Source organism: Oncorhynchus mykiss, chromosome 25, assembly GCF_057628025.1.
Source record: "Oncorhynchus mykiss isolate SJ-2025 chromosome 25, ASM5762802v1, whole genome shotgun sequence".
Classification (NCBI taxonomy): Eukaryota; Metazoa; Chordata; class Actinopteri; order Salmoniformes; family Salmonidae; genus Oncorhynchus; species Oncorhynchus mykiss.
In genome coordinates, this window is record NC_143046.1 from 53,931,003 (window position 1) to 53,954,823 (window position 23,821).

The window sequence follows — 23,821 nt, forward strand, 5'->3', positions numbered from 1 at the left end:
TAAAAATACTGTAAAGTACTACTTGAGTTTTTGGGGTTATTTGTACTTTACTAACTATTTATATATATATTTTTTTTTACTTCACTACATTCCTAAAGAAAATAATGTACCTTTTACTCCATACATTTTCCCTGGCATCCAAAAGTACTTGTTACATTTTGAATGCTTACCAGGCTCGGAACTAAAAGCACTCGCATTAACATCTGCTAACCATGTGTATGTGACCAATAAAATCTGATTTGATTTGACAGGAAAATAGTCCAATTCACGCACTTATCACGAGAACATCCATGGTCATTCCTATTGCCTCTGATGGCGGACTCACTAAACACAAATGCTTTGTTTGTAAATTATTAATTATGAGTGTTGGAGTGTGCTCCTGGCTATCTGTAAAAAAAAAAAAAAATGGTGCCATCTGGTTTGCTTAATATAAGAAATGTGAAATTATTTATACTTTATCCTGAAGTATATTTTATTTTAGAAATTACATTTACTTTTGATATTTAAGTACTGTATATTTAAAACAAAATACTTTTAGACTTTTACTCAAGTAGTATTTTACTGGGTGACTTTCACTTTGACTTTTTCCACCACTGGGTGTACCAAGAGGCAGCCATTAGTGACACTGGGAAATGCACTTCTGTTATGCATAGACATTATGAATGAAACATTACTGACTACTTAATGATATCTCCATAATCTTAAAAATGCTATACCTAGAATTTATCAGAATGTCACCCCTAAAGTGGAAGCTAGGTGAAACAAATCTCCCCATCCCATGCATCCTATTTCTTCTAACATGGCGGAGGGTCGCACATGAGCCTTTTACTTTAGGCTTTAGTCCACCAGCTTCAAAGGGCTGTAAAAAATAATATTTTTTGTTATTGAAAATATATTTCATAGCAATTTAGATGGTATAATGATTCTCTACACTTTTCAGTGCTTGTTTTCTCATGTAAACAGAAATTGAGCGATTTTAGCATCCAGGAAATAACAGTGCGATTTCTACATTGGCCACTTGACCCGATTTCCACTAGATAACATAGCCACAAAGTCAAAACAGCTTTCCTATTTTAACAACAGATGCCGCTCCGGCCTGAAAAATCAATAGCCGAATATCACAGCCAATTACAACACTGGCGAGTAAGTAATACTGTGAAACACTATCATTCCGCTATTACTGCAGATATACACTGAGTATACAAAACATTAAGAAAATTATAGAACTTCAAGGTGAAAGTATTGCCAGAATAGGAATTGGACTGTAGTGAAAAGTTTATCATGATTGTATAACATACAGTATTTCAGAAAATCAATTATATCAATGTATGAATGAATCTTACGGAACCTGGGAGGTGACATTGACTGAGCTTTTCCGTAGAATCCGTAGAAGGCCTTGCAAAACAATTGACCAATACACCAAAGATGTACAGTGCCTTGCGAAAGTATTCGGCCCCCTTGAACTTTGCAACCTTTTGCCACATTTCAGGCTTCAAACATAAAGATATAAAACTATTTTTTTGTGAAGAATGAACAACAAGTGGGACACAATCATGAAGTGGAACGACATTTATTGGATATTTCAAACTTTTTTAACAAATCAAAAACTGAAAAATTGGGCGTGCAAAATTATTCAGCCCCCTTAAGTTAATACTTTGTAGCGACACCTTTTGCTGCGATTACAGCTGTAAGTCGCTTGGGGTATGTCTCTATCAGTTTTGCACATCGAGAGACTGACATTTTTTCCCATTCCTCCTTGCAAAACAGCTCGAGCTCAGTGAGGTTGGATGGAGAGCATTTGTGAACAGCAGTTTTCAGTTCTTTCCACAGATTCTCGATTGGATTCAGGTCTGGACTTTGACTTGGCCATTCTAACACCTGGATATGTTTATTTTTGAACCATTCCATTGTAGATTTTGCTTTATGTTTTGGATCATTGTCTTGTTGGAAGACAAATCTCCGTCCCAGTCTCAGGTCTTTTGCAGACTCCATCAGGTTTTCTTCCAGAATGGTCCTGTATTTGGCTCCATCCATCTTCCCATCAATTTTAACCATCTTCCCTGTCCCTGCTGAAGAAAAGCAGGCCCAAACCATGATGCTGCCACAACCATGTTTGACAGTGGGGATGGTGTGTTCAGGCTGATGAGCTGTGTTGCTTTTACGCCAAACATAACGTTTTGCATTGTTGCCAAAAAGTTCAATTTTGGTTTCATCTGACCAGAGCACCTTCTTCCACATGTTTGGTGTGTCTCCCAGGTGGCTTGTGGCAAACTTTAAACAACACTTTTTATGGATATCTTTAAGAAATGGCTTTCTTCTTGCCACTCTTCCATAAAGGCCAGATTTGTGCAATATACGACTGATTGTTGTCCTATGGACAGAGTCTCCCACCTCAGCTGTAGATCTCTGCAGTTCATCCAGAGTGATCATGGGCCTCTTGGCTGCATCTCTGATCAGTCTTCTCCTTGTATGAGCTGAAAGTTTAGAGGGACGGCCAGGTCTTGGTAGATTTGCAGTGGTCTGATACTCCTTCCATTTCAATATTATCTCTTGCACAGTGCTCCTTGGGATGTTTAAAGCTTGGGAAATCTTTTTGTATCCAAATCCGGCTTTAAACTTCTTCACAACAGTATCTCGGACCTGCCTGGTGTGTTCCTTGTTCTTCATGATGCTCTCTGCGCTTTTAACGGACCTCTGAGACTATCACAGTGCAGGTGCATTTATACGGAGACTTGATTACACACAGGTGGATTGTATTTATCATCATTAGTCATTTAGGTCAACATTAGATCATTCAGAGATCCTCACTGACCTTCTGGAGAGAGTTTGCTGCACTGAAAGTAAAGGGGCTGAATAATTTTGCACGCCCAATTTTTCAGTTTTTGATTTGTTAAAAAAGTTTGAAATATCCAATAAATGTCGTTCCACTTCATGATTGTGTCCCACTTGTTGTTGATTCTTCACAAAAAAATACAGTTTTATATCTTTATGTTTGAAGCCTGAAATGTGGCAAAAGGTCGCAAAGTTCAAGGGGGCCGAATACTTTCGCAAGGCACTGTATGTTACATACATTGAGTGTACAAAGATTAGGAACACCTGCTCTTTCCATTACATAGACTGGCCAGGTGAATTCAGGTGAAAGCTATGATCCCTTATTGATGTCACTTGTTAAATCCACCTCAATCAGTGTAGATGAACGGGAGTTAAAGAAGGATTTTTAAGCCATGAAACAATTTAGATAGGGATTGTGTGTGTGCCATTCAGAGGATGAAAGGGCAAGACAAAATATTTCAGTGCCTTTGAACGAGGTATGGAAGTAGGTGCCAGGCGTAGCGGTTTGTCTGAAGAACTGCAATGCTGCTGGGTTTTTGACGCTCACCAGTTTCCCAAGTGTATCAAGAATGGTCCACCACCCAAAGGACATCCATCCAACTTGGCACAATTGTGGGAAGAATTGGAGTCAACATGGGCCAGCATCCCTGTGGAATGCTTTCAACACATTGTAGAGTCCATGCCCTGACAAATTGAGGCAGTTCTGAAGGCAACTACATATCAGAAAGGTGTTCCTAATATTTGGTATACTCAGTGTATTACAGACATTTTCTGAAATTACAATGCAAAAAAAATACAAAATAAATCCAATGTGTCCTACATTTTTGGTAAAAAAAAGAGGTAATCATTTCATGGAGTCTGTGAAGGCAGAAACCACATGGGATATGGGATATGAGGTAACAACAGGGCCTATACATTGAAAAAAGGGTCTGATCCTTAAGAGGTTTAATACAATTATAAGTACAAAGTGTTTGTTAGGTGTTAAGCCTGAGTTAAAATATGCTTTAAATTATTAAAAGATAAAAGAGCGATTGTGTTGAATTGTGTTTTGGAAATAAAGATAGACATGGTCTTTAAAAGGTAGTGGTACAAATGAATTCAGTACAGAAATGTGTATGTTACTTCACTTACCCTGTCCTGCCGCTCTCCTTACCCCATACCCAGGGGAAGTTGAGCCAAGAGACCCCTTTTTCTGGACAAGCTATGTTTTCAAAATTGTAATGTTTACATGAATTCTGATTCTTTCCAGGGATACAAAACATCCTGAACTACAGTATATGTAAATATATTTGTTAGAAATAATACTATATTTCCCTTGACAGAGTGATGTGGAATTAAAGAACTGCTCAACTTACCCCACTCTCCCCTACTTGCATCTCAGTTCTATGTATGGGTACAGTACTCAGAGTAAGATCTCAAAGACACATTTAATTATAGGAGAAATAAGCCAATGAGCCTGACCTTTTGCTTACAGTAGCATTCACCCAGAACAATGAAGTCAAAGAAAGCACACTATTCAAAATGCCATTTGAAGCTCCACACAAAGAATATCATCTGTCCCATAAGGATAGAGAAATAGAAACATTGTGCTGTATTCCTCTCTGCTTGCCACATGTAGAGACTGGAATTTCTACTCAACCATATTTGAATATCTGGACAGGGCTCAGTAGGGAAAAAATGACCCAAACTTAAAGTATGAGAATCTGCCCCGTTCGTAGTCCCATCCGAATACCCTGTGGCTTTCTGAAATATGTATTTATTCATGAAATAGCTTCTCTACCAAAGCTTGTAAAATGAATGCTTAGGTTTATTCCAGGACATTCAGTAGATAAAATCCCACTGCTGTAGAGATTCAACCAAGCTTCTCTGTCTTCTATAGCTTTAATAATTTAAGTATTTGTCATTGATATGTGGTGATTTATTGAATGTTTTGTGTTCCAGTGTTTACATCACTTGAGAACGGGATGGAGCCCATTCCCTATTGCCATGTGGCTGAGAGGAAACCTGATGATTCACCGGTAAGGAGCCCAAGCACTTAATATACAGTATAGTATGAAGATGGCGATGGCGCCGTACTGGATGGCTGCTGTTTTGCAAGCTTTCGACGCAACTTTGCTATTTTGTGATTTTGTAGTTTATTTTTAGTTTATTTTCATGAAATGTATCCACTATCATTTCTTACAACCGACAAGAACTTTTGAACATCAGATTGGCAGTTAATTACCTCAATATCGGCTTTGACTTCAACTAATCTGCCCTGGGCCCATTCTGTAATTCCGACCCAATTTTCAACATTACAATGACAAGAGTGTGGGGTAGGGCTGTTACGGTGACCGTATTACTGCCACACCGGTGGTCATGAGTCATGACGGCATTCAAATTCCAGGTGACAGTTTAGTCACGGTAATTAGGATTCTCCAAGTTCTGATGCTGCTGATGGTCATTAGTAGCCTACCAAACTTTCTAACTGTCACGTTCTGACCATCGTTCGTGTGTGTTTTCCTTGTTTTAGTGTTGGTCAGGACGTGAGCTGGGTGGGCATTCTATGTTGGATGTCTTGTTTGTCTATTTCTATGTCTGGCCTGATATGGTTCTCAATCAGAGGCAGGTGTTAGTCATTGTCTCTGATTGGGAACCATATTTAGGTAGCCTGGGTTTCACTGTGTGTTTGTGGGTGATTGTTCCTGTCTCTGTGTTTGCACCAGATAGGACTGTTTAGGTTTTCACATTTCATTGTTTTGTAGTTTATTCATGTATAGTTTTCCTTCATTAAAAAAACATGAATAACAACCACGCTGCATTTTGGTCCGACTCTACTTCGCCTAAAGAAAACCGTTACACTAACTGCCTGGTACTCCCTTTAATCACTCTGACGTCAATGCAAATGTAAATCAAACACTTCATAGCAGAACCATGAGCTCATGTTATGCAACATTTCTATAGGCTTTGCAATTGCGTGAGAAAACAGAGTGATGGCCTCTATTAAAAAGAGGAGGATCCCATTACCTTTCTATAGGCTAGGCCTACTATATTTATTTCTCAACTTTCCTAATATTAAGCACATTCCTTCTCTTTAAAACAGGAGTATAGCCTACCTCACTGGTATGAAAATGAACCACGGGAAAAGCGCTCTCCATTCGCTATTTAAGTGCATAGATGTATTTTTTTCCACTGCACCTGTTTCGAGACAGGTGCGTGATAATGGTCCATTCTAAATCAAAACAAATTTCACCCATTTATTAATTTGTATATGTAAAGACAAGATTGAATCAATAATAGTGTGATGGGTGACAATATTAGCCTATCACTTGTGAATGATATATAATCACTTGTGAATGATGCCCAGCTTTTTTTTGCGACTTTTTCAAATCATAGTCACACACCTGTAGCCTAGCCCATAGGCCTATATGTTTTGATCACAACTAAAGTTGGCAAATAACTTCTTAAAAGTAAGCATTCATCCGCTTTACAAGGGATATAGAGCCTAACTGGCATACATAAGCTGCGTGTGAGTTTCAAATTTGGGAAAGATAATTTTCACCATAACATGGTGTTTTACAACTTATGGAACATTCACGCTTATAGCCTGCTGCCGTGTGCGCATTGCTGCGCTTATAATGTGAAGAAATAGCCTAATAGTTTATCAACATTTTAAGCTAAACATTCTCATCTGTTGCATTAGGCTCATTGCTTAAAACATGTTTTTTGATGCTAGTGGTTGTATTCATTTGGGATCTACTGTCCTGGAGAATGTTTTGAATATTTATTTCTCACACAGAACAGGTCAACTTTTGTTCTATGGGGGATAGTAGATTGACATATGCTAGTGCTTTTGCTGTTCGTTAGGCCTACTAATCTTGTTGAAAAGTAAATGTGGACAGTTCTTCCAATATATTCAATATGTGCCTCGGAATTGGATACGGACGCGTGAAGTTGTGTCCCCGATGTGTCTGTCTTCACTTGTAGCCTTTGAGATAGACCCGATCACGTGACTGAAAGCCATGTGAGTGAGAGGCACACAACTCAAGGGCACAACGGCCACTGGACGCAAAAGGCATGGATTTTTTTAGGGGGCATTACAGCCACTTGTATCCAAGATGGCGTAGCAGTCAGACGTCTTGTCGTGTCCCTTGTATATATCGGTTTTTTTAACATATTTTTCTTTGCATATCTTTTAAAACATTTTGCTAAACCTCAACATCCAAATACTCTCCTGCAACCCGCCTCAACCAATGTAGCGTGGATCTGCTTTTTTTTCCTAAATTATTTATATTTACTTTGGATCCGGAACCCCTCAACTGAAGCTAGCCAGCTAACTACCAGCTACCAGTCAACAAACCATTGCTAGCGGTCATCAGGTAACCTTTAGCTCGGAAAGCTCTCGCCAGTTCGAAAAACACGACTCTAACCAGAGCATAACGGACCTATTATTTTTATCCCCGGATTCCCACCACAAACGGAACATTTTCATCTGGATCTTCACAACTAGCTAACTAGCTAACCGCAACCCCGGATGACTACTCCTGGCTAGCGTTTCCATCCACTTAGCTTGAAGCTATCCTGGCCAGAGCTCCTGTGCTACCACCGAAGCATACTCCTGGGCTACAATATCCGGACCCACGACCGGTCTATCGATGTCACCGCATGAAGAGGCATAAACAGACTTAACCCCATCGCGACGTCCCCCAAAGGCTAACTTTCTAGCCCTTGCTATCTGCTTGCTTGCTAATTCGGCCTGCTAACTGCTAGCTTGTTTAGCCCCGGTCTGCTAACTGCTAGCTTGTTTAGCCCCGGCCTACTAACTGTTAGCTTGTTAGCACAGGCCTGCTAACTGTCTGAATCGCCGCGTCCCCAGCCAGCCCAACCACTCACTGGACCCATATTTACTTTCAACTCTTCTCGATTTTTAATTTGATTATACCTTCCGGTAACCTGCCTCACCTAATGTGATACGGAATCGCTATTATTTTTAATTTTTAGAACACATTCAAGAACCTCCAGAAGCTAACCAACTACAAGCTATTTAGTCATTGTTAGCCACTGCTAGCGGCTTTTACCTTCTGCACAGCCAGCCATTTTTTTTAGCCTGGATAATACTCGACAGTCTAGCTTCCCTGTCCCATCCACCGCTGCCCCCTGGACACTGTGATCACTTGGCTACATAGCTGATGCCTGCTGGACTGTCCATTAATCACGGTAGTCCATTCTGTTTGTTCATGTTTATCTGTCGGCTCCAGCCGCACTCAAGCTCTGTGTTTAGTTAATCCGACCCTCTCTGCCTAGTCAACGCCATTTTACCTGCTGTTGTTGTGCTAGCTGATTAGCTGTTGTCTCACCTACTGTTTTAGCTAGCTCTCCCAATCAACACCTGTGATCACTGTATGCCTCGCTGTATGTCTCTCTCAAATGTCAATATGCCTTGTTTACTGTTGTTCAGGTTAGTTATCATTGTTTTAGTTTACAATGGAGCCCCTAGTTCCACTCTTCATACCCACACATGCGGTGACCTCACCCATTACAACCAGCATGTCCAGAGATACAACCTCTCTTATCACCCAGTGCCTGGGCTTACCTCCGCTGTACCCGCACCCCACCATACCCCTGTCTGCGCATTATGCCCTGAATATATTCTACCATGCCCAGAAATTTGCTCCTTTTATTCTTTGTCCCCAACGCTCTAGGCGACCAGTTTTGATAGCCTTTAGCCGCACCCTCATACTACTCCTCCTCTGTTCCGCGGGTGATGTGGAGGTAAACCCAGGCCCTGCATGTCCCCAGGCACCCTCATTTGTTGACTTCTGTGATCGAAAAAGCCTTGGTTTCATGCATGTATACATCAGAAGCAACCTCCCTAAGTTTGTTTTCCTCACTGCTTTAGCACACTCTGCTAACCCTGATGTCCTTGCCGTGTCTGAATCCTGGCTCAGGAAGGCCACCAAAAATTCTGAGATTTCCATACCCAACTATAACATTTTCCATCAAGATAGAACTGCCAAAGGGGGAGGAGTTGCAGTCTACTGCAGAGAGAGCCTGCAAAGTAATGTCATACTTTCCAGGTCCATACCCAAACAGTTCGAACTACTAATTTTAAAAATTACTCTCTCCAGAAATAAGTCTCTCACTGTTGTCGCCTGCTACCGACCCCCCTCAGCTCCCAGCTGTGCCCTGGACACCATTTGTGAATTGATCGCCCCCCATCTAGCTTCAGAGTTTGTTCTGTTAGGTGACCTAAACTGGGATATGCTTAACACCCCGGCAGTCCTACAATCTAAGCTAGATGCCTTCAATCTCACACAAATCATCAAGGAACCCACCAGGTACAACCCTAAATCTGTAAACAAGGGCACCCTCATAGATGTCATCCTGACCAACTGGCCCTCCAAATACACCTCCGCTGTCTTCAACCAGGATCTCAGCGATCACTGCCTCATTGCCTGTATCCGCTACGGATCCGCAGTCAAACGACCACCCCTCATCACGGTCAAACGCTCCCTAAAACACTTCTGTGAGCAGGCCTTTCTAATAGACCTGGTCCGTGTATCCTGGAAGGATAACGACCTCATCCCGTCAGTTGAGGATGCCTGGTCATTCTTTAAAAGTAACTTCCTCACCATTTTAGATAAGCATGCTCCGTTAAAAAAATGCAGAACTAAGAACAGATATAGCCCTTGGTTCACTCCAGACCTGATTGCCCTCGACCAGCACAAAAACATCCTGTGGCGGACTGCAATAGCATCGAATAGTCCCCCGCGATATGCAACTGTTCAGAGAAGTCAGGAACCAATACACGCAGTCAGTCGGGAAAGCAAAGGCCAGCTTCTTCAGGCAGAAATTTGCATCCTGTAGCTCTAACTCCAAAAAGTTCTGGGACACTGTGAAGTCCATGGAGAACAAGAGCACCTCCTCCCAGCTGCCCACTGCACTGAGGCTAGGTAACACGGTCACCACCGATAAATCCATGATTATCGAAAACTTCAACAAGCATTTCTCAACGGCTGGCCATGCCTTCCTCCTGGCTACTCCAACCTCGGCCAACAGCTCCACCCCTAACCCCCCCCTCCTCCGCAGCTACTCGCCCAAGCCTCTCCAAGTTCTCCTTTACCCAAATCCAGATAGCAGATGTTCTGAAAGAGCTGCAAAACTTGGACCCGTACAAATCAGCTGGGCTTGACAATCTGGACCCTCTATTTCTGAAACTATCCGCCGCCATGTTCGCAACCCCTATTACCAGCCTGTTCAACCTCTCTTTCATGTCGTCTGAGATCTCCAAGGATTGGAAAGCTGCCGTAGTCATCCCCCTTTTCAAAGGGGGAGACATCCTGGACCCAAACTGTTACAGACCTATATCCATCCTGCCCTGCCTATCTAAGGTCTTCGAAAGCCAAGTCAACAAACTGGTCACTGACCATCTCGAATCCCACCGTACCTTCTCCACTGTGCAATCTGGTTTCCGAGCCGGTCACAGGTGCACCTCAGCCACGCTCAAGGTACTAAACAATATCATAACCGCCATCAATAAAAGACAGTACTGTGCAGCCGTCTTCATCGACCTTACCAAAGCTTTTGACTCTGTCAATCACCATATTCTTATCGGCAGACTCAGTAGCCTCGGTTTTTCTGATGACTGCCTTGCCTGGTTCACCAACTACTTTGCAGACAGAGTGTGTCAAATCGGAGGGCATGCTGTCCGGTCCTCTGGCAGTCTCTATGGGGGTGCCACAGGGTTCAATTCTCGGGCCGACTCTTTTCTCTGTATATATCAATGATGTTGCTCTTGCTGTGGGCGATTCCCTGATCCACCTCTACGCAGACGACACCATTCTGTATACATCCGTCCCGTCCTTGGACACTGCTATCTAACCTCCAAACGAGCTTCAATGCCATACAACACTCCTTCCGTGGCCTCCAACTGCTCTTAAACGCTAGTAAAACCAAATGCATGCTTTTCAAACGTTCGCTGCCTGCACCCGCACGCCCGACTAGCATCACCACCCTGGATGGTTCCGACCTAGAATATGTGGACATCTATAAGTACCTAGGTGTCTGGCTAGACTGTAAACTCTCCTTCCAGACTCATATCAAACATCTCCAATCTAAAATCAAATCTAGAGTCGGCTTTCTATTCCGCAACAAAGCCTGCTTCACTCACGCCACCAAACTTACCCTAGTAAAACTGACTATCCTACCAATCCTCGACTTCGGAGATGTCATCTACAAAATAGCTTCCAACACTCTACTCAGCAAACTGGATGCAGTTTATCACAGTGCCATCCGTTTTGTTACTAAAGCACCTCATACCACCCACCACTGCGACTTGTGTGCTCTAGTCGGCTGGCCCTCGCTACATATTCGTCGCCAGACCCACTGGCTCCAGGTCATCTACAAGTCCATGCTAGGTAAAGCTCCGCCTTATCTCAGTTCACTGGTCAACACCCACCCGTAGAACGCGCTCCAGCAGGTGTATCTCACTGATCATCCCTAAAGCCAACACCTCATTTGGCCGCCTTTCGTTCCAGTTCTCTGCTGCCTGTGACTGGAACGAATTGCAAAAATCGCTGAAGTTGGAGATTTTTATCTCCCTCAACAACTTCAAACATCTGCTATCTGAGCAGCTAACCGAGCGCTGCAGCTGTACATAGTCTATCGGTAAGTAGTCCACCCAATTTTACCTACCTCATCCCCATACTGTTTTTATTTATTTACTTTTCTGCTCTTTTGCACACCAATATCTCTACCTGTACATGACCATCTGATCATTTATCACTCCAGTGTTAATCTGCTAAATTGTAATTATTCGCCTACCTCCTCATGCCTTTTGTACACAATGTATATAGACTCTCTTTTTTTTCTACTGTGCTATTGACTTGTTAATTGTTTCTCAACTAGCCTACCTGGTTAAATAAAGGTGATTATTTTTTATTTTTTTAAAGCCGGGAAATTCGAGGAATTATCGAGTGTATGTCAAATTGTGAATGAGATACTGATGAAGTGTGTACAGCCTGCGCAAAAACTAAGCAGAGCTCATACCTTTCATGCGGCTTTGTTCAAATCATCATTAGAGTCGCATCATGCAGCCTTAGAATGTATAAAAAATCTAAACATATAGCCCAACATTTATGTTACAACCAAAGTTACATAAATAACTCTAAACTAAGCATACCTGTTTCTTTGTTACCGCTCAACACAGAATAGCCGCATGTGCGCACTCCCTGAAATCGTTTGGAGAAAATATCCTTTCTATTTTATTCAGCAAATTTTGTCTGCTAAATAAACTAGTGTAGCCCACAGCCATATGGCATAGTCAGAACAGGGCCTAACATCAAATCAAATTATATTTGTCACATGCGCCAAATACAACAGGCCTTACAGTGAAATGCTTACTTACAAGCCCTTAACAACAATGTAGTTTAAAGAAAAATAAGTGTTAAGAAAGTATTTACTAAAATAAACTGAAGTAAAAAATAAATAAAGAAAAGAAAAAGAAAAATAACAAATAATTAAGGAGCAACAATAAAATAACAGTAGTGAGGCTATATTCAGGGGATACCGGTACAGAGTCAATGTGCAGGGGCACCAAAGAATAAAGATATAAACTTGCCATTTTCACATACAGTGCCGTGGAAAGTATTTGCCCCCTTTTTGATTTTCTCTATTTTGGGCCATTTTTTATACTGAATGTGTCACGTTCGTCATAACGAGGATACCAAGGTGCAGTGTGATATGAATACATTCTTCTTTATTAAACGAAGAACACTAAACAAAATAACAAAATGAACGTGAAGCTATATAAACCGAGTGCTGACAGGCAACTACACATAGACAATAACCCACGAAATACACAAGGAATATGGCTACCTAAATATGGTCCCCAATCAGAGACGACGATAAACAGCTGCCTCTGATTGGGAACCAATCCAGGCAACCATAGACATATAAACACCTAGATATACACCAACCCCTAGACAATACAAAAACTACACAAACCACCCTCGTCACACCCAGACCTAACCAAAATAACAAAGAAAACAAAGATAACTAAGGTCAGGGGATGGGGGGTGTACCCCCCATCCCCCCCAAAGGTGCGGACTCCCGGCTGCAAACCTAAACCTATATGGGAGGGTCTGGGTGGGCATCTGACCTCGGTGACGGCTCTGGTTCTGGACGCCGCCTCCCTTCTTTACACTGAGTTCTCGCCGTACACCCCGGGCTGGGGACCGTCGCTGGAGACCGCGGGCTGGGGACCGTCGCTGGAGACCCCGGGCTGGGGACCATCGCTGGAAACCCCGGACTGTGGCCCGTCTTTGGAAGTTCCGGACTGTGGCCCGTCTTTGGAGGTTCCGGACTGTGGCCCGTTGTTGGAGGTTCCGGACTGTGGCCCGTTGTTGGAGGTTCCGGTCTGTGAACTGTTGCCGGATGTTCCGGTCTGTGAACTGTTGTCGGACGCTCTGGACTGGGTACTGTCGCCGGACGCTCTGGCCTGGGTACTGTCGCCGGACGCTCTGGACTGGGTACCGTCGCCGGACGCTCTGGACTGGGTACCGTCGCCGGACGCTCTGGACTGGGTACCGTCGCCGGACGCTCTGGACTGGGTACCGTCGCCGGACGCTCTGGACTGGGTACTGTCGCCGGACGCTCTGGACTGGGTACCGTCGCCGGACGCTCTGGACTGGGTACCGTCGCCGGACGCTCTAGACTGGGTACCGTCGCCGGACGCCCTGGCCTGGGTACCGTCGCCGGACGCCCTGGACTGGGTACCGTCGCCGGACGCTCTGGACTGGGTACCGTCGCCGGACGCTCTGGACGGGGTACCGTCGCCGGACGCTCTGGACTGGGTACCGTCGCCGGACCCTCTGGACTGGGTACCGTCGCCGGACCCTCTGGACTGGGTACCGTCGCCGGACGCTCTGGACTGGGTACCGTCGCCGGACGCTCTGGACTGGGTACCGTCGCCGGACGCTCTGGACTGGGTACCGTCGCCGGACGCCCTGGCCTGGGTACCGTCGCCGGACGCCCTGGACTGGGTACCGTCGCCGAACGCTCTGGACTGGGTACCGTCGCCGGACGCTCTGGACTGGGTACCGTCGCCGGACGCTCTGGACTGGGTACCGTCGCCGGACGCTCTGGACTGGGTACCGTCGCCGGACACTCTGGACTGGGTACCGTCGCCGGACGCTTTGGACTGGGTACCGTCGACGGACGCTCTGGACTGGGTACCGTCGCCGGACGCTCTGGACTGGGTACCGTCGCCGGACGCTCTGGACTGGGTACCGTCGCCGGACGCTCTGGACTGGGTACCGTCGCCGGACGCTCTGGACTGGGTACTGTCGCCGGACGCCCTGGCCTGGGTACTGTCGCCGGACGCTCTGGACTGGGTACCGTCGCCGGACGCTCTGGACGGGGTACTGTCGCCGGACACTCTGGACTGGGTACCGTCGCCGGACGCTCTGGACTGGGTACCGTCGCCGGACGCTCTGGACTGGGTACTGTCGCCGGACACTCTGGACTGCCGAGGCGCACGGTAGGCCTGGTGCGTGGTGCCGGCACTGGTGGTACTGGGTGACACGCACCGCAGGGCGAGTGCGGGGAGGAGGCACAGGATACACTGGACCGTGGAGACGCATTGGAGTTCCAGAACATAGAGCTGGCTCAATACATCCTGGCTGGATGCCCATTCTAGCCCGACAATTGCGAGGAGCATAACACGGTCCCCTGACCAGTAACACGCTCCCCACAGTAAGCACAAGGAGTTGGCTCAGGTCTCCTACCTGACGCAGCCAATCTCCTCGTGTGCTTCCCCCCCCAAAAAAAAAATCTTGGGACTGCCTCTCGGGCTTCCGTGCTAGCTGTGTACCTTCATATCGTCGCCGTATCGCCGTTCCTCTTTCGCTGCCTCTAACTCCTCCTTAGGACGGCAATACTTCCCCAGCTGTGTCCAGGGTCCTGCGCCATCTAATATTTCCTCCCAGGTCCATCTCCCCATTAAGCTCTGTTCCTCCTTTTCACGCTGCTTGGTCCTTGTTTGGTGGGTTATTCTGTCACGTTCGTCATAACGAGGAGTCCAAGGCGCGTGATATGAATACATGATTCTTTATTAAACGAAGAACACTAAACAACACTAAGAACACTAACTAAACAACACTAAGAACACTAACAAAAATAACAAAACGAACGTGAAGCTATATAAACCGAGTGCTGACAGGCACACACATAGACCTAAATATGGTCCCCAATCAGAGACAACGATAAACAGCTGCCTCTGATTGGGAACCAATCCAGGCAACCATAGACATATAACCACCTAGATATACAACAACCCCTAGACATACAAAAACCCCTAGACAATATAAAAACTACACAAACCACCCTCGTCACTCCCTGACCTAACCAAAATAATAAAGAAAACAAAGATAACTAAGGTCAGGGCGTGACAGTATTTTATCAGAGCGTCAACCAAAACCTAATATTAGATAACGGGAATCTGAGTTTACAAATAACCAAAAAAATGGAAGCTTATTTCATTTATTTAATTAACAAAGTTATGCAACGCCCAATTCCAAAGTTATGCAACACCCAATGGGACCCATCTTGTCTAAAAAGTTGACTCAAGTTTGCCAAAAAGAACCTATCAAGGTTCATCAAGACTTTTGAAAGAATGTTCTATGGACAGATGAGTCAAAAGTATAACTTTTTGTACGGTATGGGTCCAATTATGCCTGGTGAAAACCCAAACACTGCATTCCACAGTTAGAACCTTATACAACCGGTCAAGCATGGTGCTGGTTGTCTGATGGTTTGGGGATGCTTTGCTGCCTCAGGACCTGGACGACTTACCTTAATAGAATGAACCATGAATTCTGCTCTGTATCAGAGAATTCTACAGGAGAATGTCAGGCCATCCATCAAGTCTACATGGAAATGGCTAAAAAGTTTTGGAATGACCTAGTCGAAGTCCAGACCTAATCCCAATTGAGATGGCAGGACTTGGAATGAGCAGCTCATGCTTGAAAACCCACAAATGTCGCTGAGTTAAAGCAGTAATGCATGGAAGAGTGGTCCAAAATTCCTCCACAGCGACATGAGAGACTGAACAACAACTACAGGAAGTATTTAGTTGGAGTCATTTCAGCTAAAGTTGGCACAACCAGTTATTGAGTGTAAGGGGGCAATTATTTTTTCACGCAGGGGCAGTGGGTGTGGCATAACTTTGTTTATGAAATAAAATCAATAAGTATGCAATTGTTGTGTTACTTGTTCACTCAGGTTCACTTTATCTACTATTAAGTTTTGGTTGAAGATCTGATAACATTCAGTATCATAAATATGCAAAAGTAGAGAGAATTGGAAAGGGGGCAAATACTTTTTCAAAGCACGGTATGTAGGATGCTGGAGATGATGAATATGATGTTGAAAGTTGGTGGAATTGCCCTTTAATTCCTGCCAAAGTACAATGCATTCGGAAAGTATTCAGACCCCTTGACTTTTTCCTCATGTTGTTACTTTACAGACTTATTCTAAAAATTGATTAAAAATGCTTTCCCCTCATCAGTCTGGACACAATACCCCTTAATTAGAGCTAGGGTCTATTTTCCTGAATTTCTGCCTGACTGACGTGCCCAAAGTAAACTGCCTGTTACTCAGGCCCAGAAGCCAGGATATGCATATCATTGGTAGCATTGGATAGAAAACACAATGAAGTTTCTAGAAATGTTAAAATAATGTCTGGGACTATAACAGAATTGATATGGCAGGCGAAAATCCGAAGAAAGACCAACCAGAATCATTCCACTAGATGTCAAAAGTCTTTATTCAAGATTTCAGGCTTGTTTCTTCAAAAACGAGCAAGAACTTTGAGTTTTTGTGACGAGACCACCGGAACAATATCAGTCTTTCCGCGCGCGAGGAAGAGGGCACGTGCTTACAAATTTTACTTTCGTATTGAAATATTATAGTTTATTTACATTTTGGGGTACCTGAGGATTAAATAGAAACGTCTTTGACTTGTATGTACGAAGTTTAGCGGTAGCTTTTTGGATTCCTTTGTTTGCATGTTGAATGAGTGGATTACTGAAATCAATGGCGCCAACTAAACAGACCTTTTGGGATATAAAGAAGGATTTTATCTAACAAAACAACTATTCATGGTGTAGCTGGAACCCTTGGGATTGCAAACAGAGGAAGATTTTCAAAAGTAAGTGATTTATTTAGTCGCTATTTGTGATTTTGTGTAGCCTATGCTGGTTGAAAAATATGTTGATGTGGGGCGCCTCAGACGATCGCATGGTCTGCTTTCGCTGTAAAGCCTATTGTAAATCGGACAACGCAGTTAGATTAACAAGAATGTAAAGCTTTTAAATGATATAAGATACTTGTATGCTCATGTATGCTCATGAATGTTTAATATTACGATTATTTATTTGAATTGCGCACCCTCCAATTTCACCGGATGTTGTCGACAGGTGTCCCGCTAGCGGGACGCATATCCCCATTAATGACAAAGCAAAAAACAGGTTTTTAGAATTTTTTTTGCAAATGTATAAAAAATTAGAAATGAAATATCACATTTACATTAGACGCTACAAGCTTGGCACACCTGTATTTGGGGAGTTTCTACCATTCTTCTCTGCAGATCTTCTAAAGCTCTATCAGGTTGGATGGGGAATGTCACTGCATAGCTATTTTCAGGTCTCTCCAGAGATGTTTGATCGGGTTCAAGTCTGTGCTCTGGTTGGCCCACTCAAGGACATTCAAAGACTTGTCCCTAAGCCACTCCTGCATTGACTTGGTAGTGTGCTTAGGGTTGTTGTCCTGTTGGAAGGTGAACTTTCACCCCAGTCTGAGGTCCTGAGTGTTCTGGAGCTCAAGGATCTCTCTGTACTTTGCTCCGTTCATCTTTCCCTCAATCCTGACTAGTCTCCCAGTCCTGGCGCTGAAAAACATCCCCACAGAATGATGCTGCAATGACCATGCTTCACCGTAGGGATGGTGCCAGGTTTCCTGCAGACGTGACGCTTGGTATTCAGGCCAAAGAGTTCCATCTTGGTTTCATCAGACCAGAGAATCTTGTTTTTTAACAGTCAGAGTCCTTTAGGTGCCTTTTGGCAAACTCCAAGCAGGCTGTCATGGGCCTTTTACTGAGGAGTGGCTTCCGTCTTGCCACTCTACCATAAAGGCCTGATTGGTGGAATGCTGCAGAGATGGTTGTCTTTCTGGAAGGTTCGCCCATCTCCACAGAGGAACTCTGGAGCTCTGTCAGAGTGAACATCGGGTTCTTGGTCACCTCCCTGACCAAGGCCCCTCTCCCCCGATTGCTCAGTTTGGCCGGACGGCCAGCTCTAGGAAGAGTCTTGGTGGTTCCAAACTTCTCTGTTTAAGAATGATGGAGGCCAAACCCTTACCCAGATCAGTGCCTCGACACAATCCAGTCTCGGAGCTCTACGGACATTTCCTTTGACCTCATGTGTTGGTTTTTGCTCTGACATGCACTGTCAACTGTGGGATCTTATATAGACAGTTGTGTGCCTTTCCAAATCCTGTCCTATCAATTGCATTTACCACAGGTGGAGTAGAATCAAGTTGTAGAAACATCTCAAGGATGATCAATGGAAACAGGAAGCACCTGAGCTCAATTTCGAGTCTCATAGCAAAGGGTCTGAATAGTTACGTAAATAAGGTATTTCTGTTTTTTACTTTTCATTAATTTGCAAAAGTTTCTAAAAGCCTGTTTTCACTTTGTCATAATGGGGTCTTGTCTGTACATTGATGAGGCTATATGTTTTTAAAATCTATTTTAGAATAAGGCTGTAACGTATCAAAATGTGGAAAAAGTCAAGGGGTCTGAATACTTTCCGAATCCACTGTATATCTTTGGAATGCTATAGTTTAAAAAAAAATGTTTGATTGTGCTTTTTACTCATCCAGGAGGCCACTTAACACCCAGATACTTTAATCAGGGCCAGTAGAAAGAGAAAATGGATGTAACACTAGAAAATGGTTGAGGAAATGGTACGGTGTGGCACATGTGGGTGTGTGAAGCGGCCTGTCTGTCTTATTCTAGTGGAACAGAGTAGAACACACAAACAGAAATAAGGATTTTTTTGATTTTCATACTGTTTTATGAGGTCACAAATAACGTCTCTCGCGAGACGCCTGCCTCATCGACAGCCCTTTTGTGCTGCGCTATTTTATGACCAAGCACAAACGCATTGAAAAAGATTGCTGGCACATTGAACACAGGTATAAATAAATTCTGTGAGAGATGATCATGACAAATCATAATAACTTCTGGTCTGGAAATAGAAAATGGAGCCCTGTGACAGATTTTTTTCTCAGCCCCTATTGTTTGTGCATGCTGCAGGATTTTTTGCCCACAGCTATCCTTAGTCCAGTGCCCATTTCTCCTTCGGACTAACACATTGACATCATAGAATTCTAAGTATAGCACCAACTGCTCTGGAGCTAAGAACAGTATGCTATTGAAAGCCTCTGAGAAATGTGTCTGTACTGTGCTTGCTGGCGAGCTGTACTCTACTCTTTAGCCTGAGAACTGATCCTGAGCCAGTTCTTGCTGTGTGTGTGTCCATCAGTGTGCTACTCTTGGCCAGACTCCCATTACTTCTGAATTTCCCAGGAGTTGGGAGAAAAACCTATCTCCCTGACAGACAAATGGTATTCCTGCCTTGGCCACTGGCACACACAGATGTGAATAGACTCTGACCCTAATGTTTATATCTCCAGCTCTGGTCTGTGCAATATTTATTTTCTGCGTGCAGCTGACATGTTACAGAATTCATAGTTTTGTTTCAGTGAAAGTTGGCAAACCTGTGCGAACTCCATATTGCCCACTATAATATTAAACATTTTATGGGGAAATCTTAGACATATTTATTTTACCCTCTCTGGCTTCTACGATGGTAGAATGACAAAGTTGTAGTATCAGAACGTTCATATTTGTAATATTTCTATCCAGTCTCTATTTATAAATATTTGACATGTTTATCCTTAATGTCAACTTTGGAAAAGATCAGATAAACACAAAGATATACAATCAAACATGCACTACCAACACACAGCTTTTTTTCACACACACACACACACACACACACACACACACACACACTGCAACACAGCAAGTGTTTATTCTATTCTACTGACACATTTACATTGTGGCGAAATCCTGCACGAAGTCTTTACCGGGCGCTGACACTTTAAAAGCGCATCAGCAGTCAGGAATGAGAAAATAAAGATAGCTCTTCCGGCTCTGTGTGGGAGCTCTCAGTTGTCGCGGCAGTTTGATAGTGTGTGCATCTCTGCAGAAGTCTATTTTCAGCGTGCTTAGTTTGTAAAGTGTTTAAGTCGATCGGCGGTGTTACTGCTCTAGGTTGTGGTTGTAATCCTTCAGGACCGCTCCTGTTACTGATCGCATGGATTAGTAGCAACATTATTGCGAAGCATACAAACCAACAAACCATCAGATGGACAGACAATGCTATTGCAAGCCTGAAGTCAACAGCTAAGACCCCCCTCTCTCTCTTACTCTCGTTTTCCCTCCATCGTTCCAGTGCTTTACACTGCAGCAGACTTTCCTTTTTTCAATGTGCTCTCTTTGATGTTCAGTGCCACTGAACTATTATTGCCCTGCCAGATGCATTTGAATGAAGAATGGTGCCGGAGGGGATGGCTGCCGTTTTACGGGCATCTAACCAATTGTGCTATTTTGTGTGTTTTTTCCGCATCGTTTGTGACTTATTTTGTACATAATGTTGATGCTACCGTCTTTTATGACTGAAAAGAGATTCTGGATATCAGAACAGCGAATACTCACCTCGAACTGGATGAAGATTTTATCTTTAATGAGTCAGACACAACGGATATAATGTTGCTCCCAGACAAGGCCGAAATCCCTGTCATTCGCATGAAGAAAAGTAGGAAATACTAGGGGCAGGTATCAGGGTGCCTTGTGAGAATTTGTCGGGTAAACCGCCTGCACCATCCGTTCTATTAGCCAACATGCAATCAATCACTGGAGAATAAACTGGATGAGCTCCATTTGGGACATTAAAACCTTTAATATCTTATGTTTCACAGAGTCGTGGCTGAACGATGACACGGATAATATACAGTTGGCTGGGTTTTCCGTGATTCGGCATGACAGAACAGGTATGTCCGGTAAGACGAGGATTGGGGGTGTGTATCTATTTGTCAATAACAGCTGGTGCGCGGTGTCTAATATTAAGGTAGTCTCGAGGTATTGCTCTCCTGAGGTAGATTACCTCATGATAAGCTGTAGACCACACTATCTACCAAGAGAGTTTTCATCTATATTTTCGTAGCCATCTATTTACCACCACAAACCGACACTGGTACTAAGACCGCACTCAACGAGCTGTATAAGGCCATAAGCAAACAAGAAAGTGCTCAATCAACAGCGGTGCTCCTAGTGGCCGGGGACTTTATTGCAGGCAAACTTAAATCCGTTTTACCTCATTTCTACCAGCATGTCACATGTGCAACCAGAGGAAAAACAACTCTAGACCACCTTTGCACCACACACAGAGATGCATACAAAGCTCTCCCTCTATTTGGAAAATCTGACCATCATTTTATCCTCCTGATTCATGCTTACAAGCAAAAACTAAAACAGGAAGTACCAGTGACTCGCTCAATACGGAGGTGGTCAGATGACGCGGATGCTACGCTACAGGACTGTTTTGCTAGCACAGACTGGAAAATGTTCCGGAATTATTCCAATGGCATTGAGAGTATACCACCTCAGTCACCGACTTCATGAATAAGTGCATCGACAACATCGTCCCCACAGTGACCGTATGTACATACCCCAACCAGAAGCCATCGATTAATTTTTTTATTTTTATTATATAACCTTTATTTAACTAGGCAAGTCAGTTAAGAACAAATTCTTATTTACAATGATGGCCTTCCCCGGCCAAACCCGGACGGCGCTGGGCCAATTGTACGCCGCCCTATGGGACTCCAAATCATGGCCGGATGTGATTCAGCCTTGATACAAACCAGGTGCTGCAGTGACACCTCTTGCACTGAGATGCAGTGTCTTAGACCACTGCGCCACTTGGGAGCCCGGGAGCTAAAGGCTAGAGCTGCAGCTTTCAAGGAGCGGGACAGAAATCCGGATGCTTATAAGAAATCCCGCTATGCCCTCAGATGAACCATCAAACAGGCAAAGCGTCAATACAGGACTAAAATTGCATCCTACTACACTGGCTCTGATGCTTGTCGGATGTGGGAGGGCTTGCAAACTATACGAACTACAAAGGAAAGCCCAGCTGCGAGCTGCCCAGTGACGCAAGCCTACCAGATGGCTAAATGCATTTTATGCTTGCTTCTAGGCAAGTAAACACTGAAGCATGCATAAGAGCACCAGCTGTTCCGGAGGACTGTGTGATCACACTCTCCATAACCAATGTGAGCAAGACCTTTAAAAAGGTCAAAATTCACAAGGCCGCGGGACCAGATGGATTACCAGGACGTGTACTCAGAGCATACACGGACCGATTGGTAAGTTTACTGACAGTTTCAACCTCTCCCTAACCGAGTCTGTAATACCTACATGGTTCAAGAAAATAAAGAAAAGTGCTCAAGATAGCGAAGTTAACCTGCCTAAATGACTACATTGGTACTACATTGGTAGCCATGTAGTGCTTTGAAATGCTGGTCATGGCGCACATCAACACCTTCATCCCAGAAACCCTAGACCCACTCCAATTTGCATACCGCCCCAACAGATCCACAGGTGACGCAATCTCAATCGCACTTCACACTGTCCTTTCCCACCTGGACAAAAGGAAGACGTATGTGAGAATGCTGTTCATTGACTAAAGTTCAGCGTTCAACACCATAGTGTCCACAAAGCTCATTACTAAGGACCTGGATCCTGGACTTCCTAACGGGCCGCCCAAGGTGGTAATGGTAGGCAACAACTCATCTGCCATGCTGATACTCAACACGGGGGTTCCTCAGAGGTGTGTGTTGAGTCCCCTCCTGTACTCCCTGTTCATCCACAACTGCGTGGCCAAGCACGATTCCAACACCATCATTAAGTTTGCTGACGACTCAGTTGTAGTAGGCCTGATTACCGACAACGATGAGACAGCCTATAGGGAGGTCAGAGACCTGGCAGTGTGGTACCAGGTCAACAACCTCTCCCTCGACGTGAGCAAGACAAAGGAGAAGATCGTGGACTACAGGCCGAACACGCCCCCATTCGCATCGACGGGGCTGTAGTGGAGCATCGACGGGGCTGTAGTGGACTTTCAAGTTCCTTTGCGTCCACATCACCAATGAACTATTATGGTCCAAACACACCAAGACAGTCGTGAAGAGGGCACGACAATACCTTTCCCCCCTCAGGAGACTGAAAATATTTGTTATGGGTCCCCAGATCCTCAAAAAGTTATACGGCTGCACCATCGAGAGCATCACCGCCTGGTATGGCAACTGCTCTGCATCCAACCGTAAGGCACTACAGAGAGTAGTGCGCATGGCCTAGTACATCACTGGGGCCAAGCTTCCTGCCATCCAGGAACTATATGCTAGGCGGTGTCAGAGGAAGGCCCAAAAAATTGTCAGACTCCAGTCACCCAAGTCATAGACTCTTCTCTCTGCTACCACAAGGCAAGCGGACCAGAGCACCACGTCTAGGTCCAAAAGGCTCCTTAGCAGCTTCTGCCTCCAAGCCACAATTAATCAAACGGCCACCTGGTCTATTTGCAATGACACCCCCCATTTGTTTTTACACTGCTGCTACTTACTGTTTATTATCTATGCATAGTCACTTTACCCCTACCTACATGTACAAATTACCTTGACTAACCTGTACCCCCATACATTGACATTGACTCAGTACCAGTATTTGCAATATTCTGTATTACCTCCCAGTGGTAACCCAAACCAATAATACCTCATAAAAGAATAATGCCAACAATTGACAAGAATGAACCCAGTCATAACCCTT

General features: G+C 44.2%; 1 protein-coding gene across 1 annotated transcript in view; it reads left to right on the top strand.

The window, feature by feature from the left end:
- LOC110505296 (SH3 and cysteine-rich domain-containing protein) overlaps positions 1 to 23,821 on the top strand; it is an 87,307-nt gene that overhangs the window by 45,403 nt on the left and 18,083 nt on the right. The window contains exon 7 of the mRNA XM_021584440.3: positions 4,774 to 4,850. Within this exon, the coding sequence (XP_021440115.3) occupies positions 4,774 to 4,850 (77 nt within the window). The remainder of the gene's footprint in view (positions 1 to 4,773; positions 4,851 to 23,821) is intronic.